Source organism: Meles meles, chromosome 1, assembly GCF_922984935.1.
Source record: "Meles meles chromosome 1, mMelMel3.1 paternal haplotype, whole genome shotgun sequence".
Lineage (NCBI taxonomy): Eukaryota > Metazoa > Chordata > Mammalia > Carnivora > Mustelidae > Meles > Meles meles.
In genome coordinates, this window is record NC_060066.1 from 11,369,179 (window position 1) to 11,383,818 (window position 14,640).

General features: G+C 44.1%; 1 protein-coding gene across 5 annotated transcripts in view; it reads left to right on the forward strand.

Moving 5' to 3' along the window:
• The window catches only part of ASAP1 (ArfGAP with SH3 domain, ankyrin repeat and PH domain 1), a 352,276-nt gene that overhangs the window by 189,767 nt on the left and 147,869 nt on the right, over nt 1–14,640 (forward strand). For all 5 annotated transcript variants that reach the window (XM_046008073.1, XM_046008083.1, XM_046008053.1 and 2 more), the window contains one exon: nt 6,176–6,248. In XM_046008073.1, the coding sequence (XP_045864029.1) occupies nt 6,176–6,248 (73 nt within the window). The remainder of the gene's footprint in view (nt 1–6,175; nt 6,249–14,640) is intronic.

Below are 14,640 nucleotides of genomic sequence, written 5' to 3' on the forward strand. Positions count from 1 at the left end.
GGCATGAGGCCAGGGAAGCAGAGACAGATGCGGTATTCAGTGGACACACTTGACCGGTGCGTGGCTCAGAGTATTGTTCAGTCTGAGCCAGGCGGTCACTGGATGAGCAAGTACATGACGCTGTAAAAACCCAAGTTGGATGATCCTTAGAGCAGATCCTTGCATGGTTTGCCCGGTCTGTCCTCTTTTTGGAGCTAACGGTTATTTTCCATTGTCATTCTCTTCTGGCGCCTTTATTCACAGTGCTCTGCATTATGACACCAGATTACTTTCTGGGCTTACTCCTGACCCACATTACACTTACACACTTACGCACCCTAGTGTGGGGGGTCTTACGACAGATAAATAATGAATATATTGATTTGGCGGTGAGCCTGTGCGAAAGCTTCTGTCTCTGTTTCATCCTCAGAGGCCTCATGCCAATGCTAATAAGGCATCCAGCCTCTCCGGTAGCCCAAGCACTTGGCTCCCGTAGCCTGAGCACTTTGCTCCCCAAGTCCTCCCTCCTCCCTGAAGGTAGCATGATCACCCAGTAAGCTGAAGGCTGGAGCTGTCAGGTATGAACCAAAATTAGGCCAAAGTAGCCTTCCCTTGCTTTCCCCGTTACGGAAAGTACACAAAAGGAGAACATTTGCTTCTTGGGTATTAGAAGACAAATTACCTCTCTGAACGCGACTGAAAAGTGGTAAAGTGGAAACATTCCCTCCCCCCACTTTTCTCCAAGTAAATAAAAGGTTTTTTTCATTGAAGAAATCACTCTGCTAGTAGGAATACTTGTTTCAAAGATGTTTTGCTGTCACTCTGTATATTTCAGGAATTTCTGTCTTAGAAGCACCCTCGGGGGACAAGGCTGATGCTAGCTGTTCTTGAGCACCTGCTCGGTTCAAGGCTTTGTGCTGGCCACTTCCAGGCGCACATTAATACATTCCACTCTCAGCTTCCCTGGAAGATGGGTGTGATGGCTGTCCACCTCGGCACATCTCTGAGAAATTCTGTGCTGCTGTTTTATTGACAGCCACTGTTTGCTTTCTAAATATACGCATAAGATATAGGTCCAAAGACTAACGCTTATTTTCAAAGATCACGTTTACCCAAAATAAACATAGTTTTCCCACTTGAGTATATTGAAAAGAAGGTGCCATAGACGTAGGAAGTAATTCTGAAATAGAAAATCTTCCTGAATAACAATAGGGCTTCTGTTGCTCATTTAACATAAGTATATAGTATTTCAGTAAAATGTTTTTTAAGAAAGTTGCCAGAATATTTTAAGGTGGAACATTAACCTGGAATGTGTAAGTTCTGTCTCTCCTGTTAAACCATTACTTTCAGTACCTATGGTCTTATCTCTCACACCGGTGTGACTGCTCAGACCTGTCATGTATACAGCCATTTAAACTTGGGCTCTTCAGAACCATTAGGGGAAGGTTTACAGAGCTCCACATTCTCTGCATCCAGAACCTTACTTTGTTCAGCCAGTTTCAAGGCGAGTCTTGTGTTGCTTACCTCTCTGTTTTGTGGACCTGAGAATACCTGCGAGTATTTATTCAGGCATTAGTGGTTTCATAAGCATTTTTGAGCAGCTACCATCTGCTGGGTACTGGGAATGGGAATTTAGCCATGAACAGGCTCCATGGGCCCTTACCTTCATAGAGCTTTTGTGCAGTGAGATAAATACAGTAAAAATAAACGAGTCATAAATGGGATCATTTTGGGACGCGGTGGCATCATGGCAGAGCCAGCCTGACGTGCAGCAGAGAGTGACCAGGCGGGCTGAGGCGGTGCGCTGCTACAGGTTGACGGCGGAAAGGTCTTTGGAGGAAGGGGCCTTTAGTCTGAGGCCGTGTAAGAAGTACGTAGGAAGAGTGCTGGGGCAAAGGGATCTGCTAGTGCAGATGCCCTGAGCCAGCAGCAAGCAGTGCGGGACCCATGTGCACCTCTGAGAATGTTGGGCTCTTCTGTGACCGAGGGATGCCACCTGTCCTGGAGGGGTACAAAAGGTTCCATGCCCTACCTTGAGTGGCCGCAGACTCTTCGGGGATTCTGCATCCTTTTGTCCGGTTTCTGTAATGTTTCTGAGTCCCTCTGGTGGCTTGCTCTCCTGTAAGGCCCCTGTTGGCATGACTCCTCTCCGTCTCTCTCAGCATGGCAACAGCCTGTGCCTTCCGTGCGCATTCACATGACCCGACTTGTTAGGACTGTGAAGTAACAGTGAAGACTCTCCATCTCCAGTTCCAGGTGGGAAGTGCTTCTCGACGTTGAAGCCCCTGCTCGTTAGTTATGTAGAGAATGCAAAGTTGCTGTCTTGCAGAATTGGGGATAGGGAGAGTACTCTTCTGTTGTTAGAGATCAGCATGTTCTCCCGGATGCATTGATTCGTTAGTTCATCCCCCCTTACACACACATGCACTCTTGTGAGTTCAACTTCAGATGCGTACTTAGAAATGCAGGTCCCTATATTAGCACTGGAACATGTGATACTTTCATAGCCCGTATTTTATGCCTCTTTTCTCTTAGCCTTTACATAATTTTATGCATAGGACATTTGAAAGGCTTGCCTGGCAGTCTGTAGCACATTTAGACGTGGGTTATTCTGGAGGGGACCCCCGACTGACTGAGCGACAGCGTCCCCTGCTTCTCTTCAACCGGGGCCTGTCGAAGAGCAGTTCGCTTGGCTCCTTTGTGCCAGTAGATAAACGCTAGAGTGGAAAAAGAGAAGTGTTACCCATACCTAACTGTGACTCTAACTGTCAAACGCAGATGTTATTAATCACCTTTCAAAGTATGTATGGGAACTTTACACTGTGTTAATTTATAGGTGAGTTGGTAAAAATTCAACATAAATTCTGAGACTTCTCCCGAGCGGGGAAAAAAAGGGGGTGGGAAGGAGATAGCTGGTCTCATAAAATGTTATGGCTAGAATCTTCCACATCCCTTTGCTCATTTGGACCCATTAACTCTCTTAACTGTGCAGAACACTAAAGCCCACTCATTAATTTCTGTTTGAGTGGATCCATCTTTATGTGGTCATCATTCCCCGAAGCTGAATGGATAGGTTATTTCTTCCAGAAGCAGGTCTTTTTTTTTCCTTTCTCAAAAATAGTGGAGCAGTGGTAAGCTCCGGGGGGATCACAGGCACACATTCCTGCTACCGTGGTCAGCCGTGCGGTTGAGAAAGCAGAGGCTGGCTCTTCTCGTCCTGGATTTGTGTCACTTGGCAAGCCTGGGGTTTTTGTCAGGAAAAAAAAAAAAAAAAGGATATGGATATAAAAATAATAAATGGGAGCTATTATTGGGATTGTTTTTTAAATGTCCTTCCCACAAAGGCAGTTTATCAAAAGAGAAACCCATTAAATTCCGTCTCTTAAAGGAATGCTTATTTGCACTGTATTTTAAGCGTTACTTTCTTTCCCTTGAATGCTCCTAACACCCTAAATGGCTTTTAATTTCTCATCTCGGATTTGTCTCTGAAAACAGGTGGATGGGCCCCACCCCCATTAAGATGGGGCTCTATGTTTAGATCCAGTTCATCACAGACCTGGTGCAATGCAGAACTGGGTACCGGTGAGGAGGTCAAGGACCTGCGTTCAGAGTCCTGCTCTGCAGTCCTGGCCAAGTTGAACTTTCTTTTTTTCTTTAATAATTTTTTTTATTTTTAATTTATTTGACAGAGAGAGATCAGAAGTAGGCAGAGAGAGAGAGGAGGAAGCATGCTCCCTGCGGAGCAGAGAGCCCGATGCAGGGCTCGATCCCAGGACCCTGAGATCATGACCTAAGCTGAAGGCAGAGGCTTAACCCACTGAGCCACCCAGGCGCCCTAAGTTGAACTTTCTAAACCTCTGTTTGCCTCACCTATACAATGAATTTAATAACAGTACTTCTGTCACAGGGTTTTTGTGAGAATCACATGAGGCGGTCTGTGTAAACCTCAGCCCCCTTTGTGCCATATTACCATTTATTAAAATGTTGTTCTCTTCCCTCTTTTCTCTAAAGTACAGATCTCAACTCCTTGAAGTAACTCAAACTCTGTCTCCCATGACGCTGCTTCGGGAGACATCATTTCCTCAAGTGTGGTGGGCGGTGCCAGGTGTTCTGTGAGACAGTCACAGGCAGGAACCAGAGGACCGTTTTATACAGTGAGAGATACACAGTGATTTTAGGGTTTCTTCTGTTTATGGTAAGGATCTTGGTCTTCCATGTAGAACAGTTATGGACAATGTAGAAGCTGTGAATGGGTTTAAAGGAAAATGTTAAATGGAAGCGCAGGTGGGACGTGGCTGTGACAAGTGTGTGGAGGTGGCATGTCAGCAGCAGGCACAGTGGAGACCGCGTCACTCTTGCCGTCCAAAAACCCAGTTTGACCTCCGATCCCGTTAGACGTTCATCTGAGATGTGACCTTACCCCCTTCAGACTCTCTGATTTGGACACCTTAACTAATCTTTCCCTACCTCTCTTCCTCCCTCTCTACAAATATTCTTGGACCGTCTATCTCATCTCCCTAGCGGCTGCTTTATGGAGTTTTCATAAAGAAGCTGTGCAAAGGGAGAAGACACTGAAAGCACACGTGTCTCCTCTGCTTGGCACGTCTGCTCTAGGAGGCTTATGGCTGGTGTAGCCGGTGCTCCAGAAGCCTTTGTTCTCGTGTTATTCAGGACTGGTGTCGCCAGTGATAGAATCCCCACTTCAGCTGGCTCGGGGTGAGAGGAACGTACTGTCTGTCAGGTGTTCTCACTCTGCAGGAAGGTTAGCAGGACCTGGGCCCTGCGTGCAGCTGGAGAGCAGGACTCCGATGCCACTGCTTGTGTCTGGTGCTGTATGAGGAGGCTGTCGTTCTTACCGGCCCGATTGTTCCACATAGCTGGAGACAGAGCCCCAGGCCACCCTCCCCAGAAAGGATCTGCACCTTGCGGTCCCTGTTCCCAAGGCCAGAAGACCTGTGAGGAGGCTGAGCCAGGCGTGGGTCAGGTCCCTGCCCTGCCAGCCAGTGGCGTCCACAGGGGGAAAGACAAGCAGCCAGTTGAGCCACGGGTTTAGAGTGGCAGGAAGGACCATCTTGCAGGACAAGGGAGTGACCATTGCCTGCTCCCAACACATTTATCCTTTGGTCTCTGCATTTGACCTTCAGGGGTAGGACTTACCCTCAGTGGCCTTCAGTTGTCTCCTCTGAAAGTCTGAGGAGTAGATGATGTCACGGATGCGGGTGTACAACGAATGGTCTTACATTTTATGTCGATAAGTTCCTTATTACTGCTATTCCTGCTTATGCCCAAATCTTGACACCCCATCCAGGGTTTCCCAGTCTCTGGATCTTTGACCCTCGGGGAAGCAGAAAGGGGTTTGAAGTTACTTTAAGAAGTTAGGTCAGCATGCCATATGTAGATCTATATTGAATACAACCCTTTTTAAATTTGATTTCGAATTGAAATACACTTTCTGAGAAGAGTACATATCCTAAGTGCCCGGTCTTCACGAACAGAGCACAATTGTATATCCAGCCCCTGGGTGAAGAATCAGCAGTGACGGCCCCCTAGATCCTCCCCCAACTTGCAGCGCAAGTAGATTGATGTAGATGATGTTTATTCTTCACGTAAGAAATCATTGAAAAGCACTACCAGCATCGTGGTAGCATTTTCCATGCTGTCCTTTTTCAGCAAACAGAATTTTAAAATACACCTGGCCTTATGTCATAATTTTTTTTTTTTTTTTTAATGATGAAAAGACTCTTCAGGTCACTCTTATTACATGCTTTTAAATGTTTTCTTTCTGGCTGAAATGACCATCAGGTGATAAGAAGGGTTCTCGTGAACATGTGACATTCACGACGTACACTTGCCTATGTCCCTTCTGAGGTGCCACCCTTGCCCAATGAGAGAAGCAAGTCTCACCCTATCTTAAGTGTCTGGCATTTTCTTTCCCATGCAGAGCTTGGGGTGGTAACTGACTGACCACCATGTTGTCAGCTTCACCCAACAGTGAGCTTTGTGGGATGACTCTGCATTTACCCCCAAACATGACTCCTCAGATCCTGGGCACTTCCAGGCTTGGAAATGGTTCCCTGTTCATAAATATGTCCGCTTGCTACCACTATGGTAATTCAACAAAATAAATGCCATTATGAGTTGAGTTTTAATTTGCCAAGTTTTCCAACATCTTTTCCCCACTGTTTTTGTCTTTTAGGCTCTAGACCAAGATAGAACAGCCTTGCAGAAAGTGAAGAAGTCTGTAAAAGCAATATATAATTCCGGTCAAGGTAAGTACTTACCAAGCAGACAACATGAATTATATATAATGTCTACTGTTTTCTCTGTTATCTGTAAGATGCTATGTTTATAGTAGACTTGGTACAAAAGGAAAAGTAAGTAGGTCAAAGAAATTCAGCTTTTCTCTTTTTTCTCCATTTCTTCTCAGTCTTCACAGATTACTGTTTCCAAAGTAAATCAGTTACAGAACTGGAGTTGCAGTGGGCTTTAGGATACATTTAAAAACTTAGCAGGGCTACGGGGAATTTTGTCACAAGTGACATAGGAGATGCACAGCATCTCCTGTGTAATCGGTCTGTCTGTAACTCAGTGGCCTGGGTGAGGCACACAAGGATCGTTCTCTCTGCCGTGTTACCTGTACACATTTGGAAATCAGTATTGGTGCTGGGCATGGGAATGAGAGAGGAGGGGAAGGGGTGAGGTTGAACTGAGACCTGGAGGGACCTGCCAACCAGAGTCTATTCTTGTGGCTGAGGGCGTGCCTGGTAACCTGTGTCACTGAATGTTTTAGCGGGATCGGGTGACGGTAGTCTTCTTGGCAACAAAAGTATGTTTTCTGGGGATAGGAAGAAGTAAGCCTAGTTAAGATAAATAATGGCTAACCACAAGAAACGGTAAGTTCTGTCGCCCCAGGGAAGGAGAAGAGAGGCTTGGAAATGTAAAATGAGTTTCCAGGTCTCTGACTCACATCTTTTGTTATCCTTGCTGCACGCCTTACAAACTCACTTACCCAGAGATAAGGTCTGAGAAAGCAGTAGTCTGTAGCCTGACAAACCCCAGATGGGATGGCAGCAGGAGTCCGATGGAAAGGGCACAGGCTTTGAAGTTGGACCTGTGTGGGTTTGTACCCTCACCTGCCCCTTAAGCTGGTTACTTCACTTTTTTGAACCTCCATCCTCTCTGTATAGCAGAGATTGTGGTATTACTGTTGCTGAGGGGAGTTAATGAACTAGTATCTGTAAAGAGCCTATCACCTCAGGGGAGTTCAGTAAATGCCATACATTCATATTTTATATAAATTTTATATTTTATTTATATTCATACTTGTTATTGTCATAAAATTTTGGAGTTGAAAGGAACATTGAAAAAAGATCGAGCTTCAGATACTTTATGGATCTCTCCTCCTTATCAGAGCTGGGAATCAGTAGTCTCAATAAGCTGGAAACCTAATTGTCTTGTCTTCTTCAAAGCCCTTGGGCCTAATTGGTAACCCATTCTGTATCATGGGTTCTTGATATCTCTCCTGTTTCTTTTAATCCAAGAACGTACTAACTTCTAACTAAGATTGATTGCCTACTTATGTAGTGATGTTTTAAATGTTTAAATATTTCGAATGTTTTAAGCCTTGGCCTAAATTATATAACTTCTCCCTTAGCTTCATTTTAATTTGCTCCCAAAATACGGTAGTCCCTTTCTGGATATTTGCAATTTGGAGAGAGGTGAGTGGGACATAAAACTAGGAAGTGGCAAGAGGGAAAGCTTCTGAGGCGCTGATACTCTTCTGTCTCTTGATTTGGGGATGGTTACATAGTTAAGTCTGTTTTTTGATAATTCATCAAATGCTACACGTAAGATTGATGTACCTTTTTATGTGGATGCAGTTATACTGTGCATCAGTGAAAGTATGTATAAAATTTATGTACAAGTGGCTTTATTGAAGCATTGATTATGATCATCCAGATTTGTTTTGGAAAAATAAAAAACAGGCGCCTGGGTGGCTCAGTGGGTTAAGTCTCTGCCTTCGGCTCAGGTCATGATCTCAGGGTCCTGGGATTGAGCCCCGCATCGGGCTCTCTGCTCAGCAGGGCGCCTGCCTCCCTCTCTCTCTGCCTGCCTCTCTGCCTACTTGTGATCTCGCTCTCTCTAAAATAAATCAATCAATTAATTAATTAATTTTAAAAAAAACAAAAACAATGGGGATTTTTAAAATAAACAATAATATATCTATTTAATAAAGTACAGCTTTTATGAAAAGAAACAGTGTAGATCACTGACTTCGTTGCTGCTTGTTAAAGTTAAGTAAATTACTTAACTTCTGTGAATCTTAAATTGCCTCACCATGAAATGAGAAAATAATATCTAATTTGCAGAGTATCATATGGATAAATGAGGTAATATTTAAGGCCACTTAACAGACTTCCTGCCACATGACAGGTGCTTCACACATGGAAAGAATGACAGCTAGATCAGTGGCATGGGTATCTTCTCTGTGTTAATTCAGTCCTCTGCAAATAGCACTGGACCAGCCCCATTTTCTAAAGAGCTTAATGAGCGGTTAGCTGCCTTAGGAATGAGTGTCAGTTCTCCATAATGTTATGGTTTAGGCTTGAGGCTCTCAGCTTATAAGCCACAGAACAGAGACCTCTGATTTGCAGCTGTGAGTGGCTGGCTGCCTTATTCATCCTGCTCGTAGCTCCACGTAATTCCTTTTCCTCCCCTCAGAGTCTTTGCTCAAGACTCATCCTGTCTGTGTCCCGCAGTGGCCACAATCACGTCATTCAGCTGCTCACGCAAAGCCTCTTCTACTTGGTAGGGATGTGCTTCCTCTTGTTCTTTAAAGGGCTTCCTTGGTCACCTCTGTCCTGGCACGGCAGGAGAGAGAGGCTGTCCCTGCATGTGCGAAAGATAGTGAGTTCAAGGAACATGTGCGGTTCGGTTGCCTTTTCCTCCATGAGATTGTTCTTGCCTGGTGGATGGGGTGCATACCTGGCTGAGCAGTGACCGCTCCCACCCCTAGCTGGGTTAGGCTTCTCCTGTGTGCTTTGCCTTAGGTCTCTACTATCTAACGGAGTAGCTTCTAGTCACATGATGACTTTTTAAAAATTTATATTAATTAAAATAAAATCAGGTGGAAAATCTAGGTCCCCCAATCTCAGTGTTCACGTTTTGAGTGCTCAGTAGCCATGTGTGACTGGCTGCTATGGCAGGGACAGCACAGACCCAGGGCATTTCTGCCATCACAGGAAATCATTTTGCTGCTGTACGAGAACGTATATCCCATTGTATTGTAACTGGTGACTGTTCTCTCTGGCCTTAGGCCAGCAAATGTCAACCCTGACTTTTCAATAGAATCGCCTAAAAACACTTAAAACATGAACACAGGGGGTCCCTCAGGCCACCTGCAAAGAGTTCTTCTAGAGTGAGACCTAGGTATTGGGATTATAATAAAATGACTCCCCAGGTGATACGCTGCACTGGCCCATGACCCATTTGATGAGGGCTGTTACTGTGTCTTTTCTATTTATATCTTATGTATCTGTCACCATAGTTTATTAATTCAACAAGTATTTATTGAGCATCTGTTAACATGATACCATTCTGGGGGTTGAGTATATTAGACAAATCAGACAGAATCTCTGCCTTCATGAATTTTACAGCTCAGTGGGAGAGATGACTGTTAGATCACCAAACCAGAAAGGATTTAGGTTAGGTTTTTGGTTTTTTGTTTTGTTTTGTTTTGTTATTTGACAGAGAGAGGGAGAGAGCACAAGCAGGTGGAGTAGAAGGCAGAGGAAGAGGGAGAAGAAGCAGGCTACCTGCTGAGTTAGGATCCTGACACGGGGCTCAATCCCAGGACCCTGGGATCATGACCTGAGCCGAAGGTAGTTGCTTAACCAACTGAGACACCCAGGTGGCCCCCCAGAAGGGATTTATACTTTAGACGCTTCAAAGCTTCCCAAGAGGGATCTGATACAGTGTGAAGGGGTGCTGAGTGGAACACCGCTCAGAGGACGTGGTGTTCGTTGGGTGTTGACTGTACTAAGCTAAGCGGAGCAGACCTCTGAGGTAGGTCCACCATCACCCCCAATTTATAGATGGTGAGGCTGAAGCTTCACGAGCCCGGCGAACTTCTGCAACGGTCATGGAGCTCGGCTCCAGCTTTGTACTCTCTCCCTGTCTTCTACCTGCCCTGTAGTGGGCGCTCAACAGATGTGCAGTGCGTAGCTGCGTGGCGGCTGGATAGGTCCCTGAGAAGCTCTCCGTGAATGGCTGTTCAGTGTTTAATCGTGACTGCTCGTGAATGAATTGATTCAATGTCACTTCCCAGCAGTGTAATCCTGGGATGACTTCGGTGGTTCCTGGAGAGGGGCCACAGTGGTTATCATGCCCATGGCTTGGAAGGGCCGGTGGTGGGGTGTGTGGGGACTCAGACCTCACTAACTGCAGGGACCTGATAGGGTTTCCGCCATCACCAATGACTATAGTTTGTGTGGGCAGCACTGTGACATTTAATTCTTAAAAAATAGATGAGTAGAACAGTGGTGTTGCCGATCTTTCCATGATACATGCTCAGTGGAATCTGGGTTATTCCCGTCCAAGGGCTTTTGGCCTCATCCAGAAAAGCCACAGAGGCTGAACCCTGGTATCTGTTTCCCACTGTGTTTTCATAATTTTCTTGTTTTCTCACAGTGCTTAAGTGACACGAAACCCACCTGATAAACTGTAAAGTTCTAAGAAGGATCTCTGTATTTCTGGTTTGAGATGGCCAGCCAGCCTACTGCCACCACCACCTACCCCACCAGATGATCTGAACATTGTATTTATTTGAGAGCGAGTGAATAAGTGCACACCAGTGAGTGGGGGCAGAAAAACAGAGTCCCCACTAAGCGAGGAACCTGAGGTGGGGCTCCATCCCAGGACCCTAGAATCATGACCTGAGCCGAAGGCAAACTTAACCCATTGAGCCACCCAGGCGCTCCCTACCAGATGATTTGAAAGATGGTTGAGAATGGTGGAGAGCCTTGGTTTTACAATGTACTTATTAGGATTACACATAAGCTTTATCAGTATGAATTGGAACACAGTATAATAATAAAAAATTTTATTGGAAAGACAAGTTATCTCCCCAGAAGCCCTTTAGTTTGAAAATGGCTTGGGGAATTTGTCTCTTTCTCTTATGCCCCTGTGTCACATATGAGGACATTCAGAAACGAAACTGAATTCTGTGAACTGCTTGGATCAAGGGAAAATTTCCCAAGCTATTCAGCCTTCCTGTGTTGTTTCTAAGTTTTGAAGTGTTGATGTTGCTAATCTGTGAAGTATATTGTCATTTAGAAAGTTTGCCTCAGTGTGTGTGTCCCTCCTTCCTCCCCTCCCCCACTTCTCTGTTCCCTAATGTATGTTTAAAATAGCCAGTAGTTTCTTGAACACTAGAGATTTTAAAATACGTTGCAATCTTTGACACTTTTTTCTTTCCAAAGACAGGACCTAATTCTCTCCTCCTAGAATGTTGCCAGACTTAGCACCTTCCTCTTATGAACAGAATGTGATGGAAGTGAAACCATGAGATTTCCAAGGCCAGTTCATAAAAGAGATCACTTCCACCTGGGTCTCTTCACCCCTCCATCACTTCTTCTGGAGGAAGCCAGCCACCCTCTTTGAGAGGAGACCATGAAACATGACTGAAGTGACTGCCAGCCCCAGTCATACCTTCAGTTGCCTGTAGCCCTGATGACTTGCCGCCTTGAGCTTTGTACAGGACCTTGGCTCAGAGCAATAGACAAGCGATTCATAAGATTTCTGCCCTTGCATACACGGACGTGTGCATGCAGATCCCAGGCTCAGTGGAAGTCTCTAGAGAAAGAGGAGCTCACTGCTTGTCAGTGCTGTTAAAAAAGCAAAGTGAAGCATACCATACTTTTATAAAATGAAAGAGGCATGTATTTCCTAGTAAGCATGGGTGCACCAGATTTGTTGTTCTGCCAATGATTTAGTCGACTTGCATTTGTTAATCTTTTTGAACAGATATATTATTACATCCATATAAACTTTTCCTTGGGAGTAAAGACCAAGAATATTCCTGCTACTAGGTCTTTTCCTATGATAATTTTTATTTCCACAAATCCAATGTGGATTTTATTATTAAATAGTGGCTTCCTTAAAATTCATGCCAAAATCTATTTGGAATACATTTTAGCTTATTAGTAACACATGGTGCCCCTAGAAATACATAACATTGTTAGTCTCAAAGTTGGGACTCTTTAAATCCTTTAATTTTAGTGAATAAAAAAAAACTGACAGTGGTATGTAATTTGATTGCAAGCATATGATATGGAAGTCTTATTTCCAAAATAGCACGCGATTGTCGTAAACAGTCCATAACTTTTCACAGAAAAAAGCAGTTTCCCTTTGCCTTCCCCCTTTTGGTTTAGAATTATGGAGCGAGTACTTTTAGAAGAACATTTGTGTTTTCTAAAGCAAAATTAATGTGTGATGTTCGCCCCAGATTTTCATTTTGTTAATTTATCTATTTTAAGAAATAGCCCAAAGTGTGTGACGAAATCTAAGATTTTCAAGGTAAGGTGCTAAATTCATCAGTGGTAGGAAAGTGAATGGTTTTATATCCAAGTAAGTTCATTTTAGCTCTTTTAGTTAACATTTTGTCAAATTTAAAGGTATAGTAGGAGGTGAATTGTGACCAAAATTGATAAATTAAGTTTGGTGTCTTACCATTGTATCATGTAATGGCATTTTTAATCCTGTAGTATTCAGTGGGGAGAAAAAGCTTCCTAGAATTTTAATAGAAAGATGTGGAAGCATAAAATGTCAAAAGGTATATACAAAGAGCACCTGGTCTGTGTTTTTGCTGTTTTCCAAGTTTGTAGATTATGATCTGATTTTTGAAAAAAATTTTGAATTAAAGTAAACTTGTTAGTGAAGAAATAATTTTAAGCCCTCAGAAGTAGACGGCTTTAGATTGAAATGGTAAATACCTTTTAGTGGTGGTAGTGATTTAAGCAAAGTCTAAACAAATTACTGGGGCCTGCAAGACATTTTGCATTCTCGTGGTTCCATCATTACTCCTTAGGAGGTGAAAACAAATTGAAATAATGAGTTCCTTCAGAATCGTCAAGGAAGGAAGTTTTTTCTAAAAGGAAGTATACTTATCCAGGAGAATATTACTCCTCAAATTGTGAAGGGATAAAATAAGAGGAATTTTTAAAACTGCATTTAGAAAATTGAAGTGTCTTTCTAGAGTAATCTTAGAATTCTGGGCTGTTTAAGAAGTTCCAGTTTTCATATTCAAGCCATTGGCTGAAATATTCTGTTACTTAAAATCAGAGGCTGTCTGGGTGTTGGCAGGGCCGGGGAAGCGGGGGCCGGCAGTGCACAGATCTTGCTGGCCTGGAATGAGGGCTCTCAGCTTTAAAATGAGTTGATTTTTTTATGATGTATGCACTCATAGGAGCATTCTTCATGAGAAATTAAGTCACTTTTTTAAAGATTTTTATTTATTTTTATTTATTTTTTTATTGTCAGGGAGAGAGAGAGCATGAGTGGGGAGTAGGGAAGGAGCAGCAGGCAGAGAGAGAAGCAGGCACCCCGCTGAGCAAGGAGCCAGATACCTGATGTGGGGCTTGATCCCAGGGTTCTGGGATCATGATCTGAGCTGAAGGCAGGCATAACTGACTGAGCCACCCAGGTGTCCCCCAAAATTAAGTCATTAATAAAATTGGGAGTGCTCATTCCACAACCACTACCTTGGGTTTCTCTTAAAGCCTCAAGATGAAGAGCAGAAATACTCGGTTTAAGGTAAATATTAAAACACGTCCTCTACCTTAATAGTCCATAATTTGTAGAAATAATGAATTACATGGGGCACCTGGGTGGCTCGGTAGGTGAAGCATCTGCCTTCAGCTCAGGTTATGATCTCAGGATCTTGGAAGCAAGCCCCACATCAGGCCCTCTGCTCAGCAGGGAGCCTGCTTCTGCCTCACCCTCTGCCTGATGCTACCCCTGCTGTGCTTTCTCTCTCTGTGTGTCAAATAAATAAAATCTTTAAAAACTTTTTAGAGATGATAAATTACCACTGACCCTTGTGGGGTGCCTACTATGTGCCTACTATGTATTATATACATTTACCACATCACCTAATTGTCTCAGCGGTCTTGTATGGAAGACGGTATTATCCCCACTTTCAGAGTTTAAGTCACTTACACAGCTATTAAGTTTAAATTGAAACTGGTTTAAATTATTTACACTGCTAGTAAGTAGCTACAAGGTTTGAGACATAGGTCTCTGTGATCTTAAGGTTGCTGAGGCAGAATTGTCAGATTAGTAACCGTCAGAGGAGAGTGACTGCCGACCCAGGATGGGGCACAGAGGACTTAGAGAAAGGCAGAATTTGTGGGCTCAGTGCCTTGGGGTGCCTCACCTGTGCAGGGAGACAGACAAGTAAGACAAGCTGCAGTTCTATAGCAGGAAGGTGCTAGATGGGTCTGTTACAAAGAGGAGTAGCTTTCTTGCTTTAAATACAAACCTGATGGAGCACCTGGCTGGCTCAGGCGCTTAGCTGGCTAAGTGCCAGCCTTTGGCTCAGGTCTTGGTCCCCCAGATCCTGGGATCCAGACCTGTGTCGGGCTCCCTGCTCAGTGAGGAGTC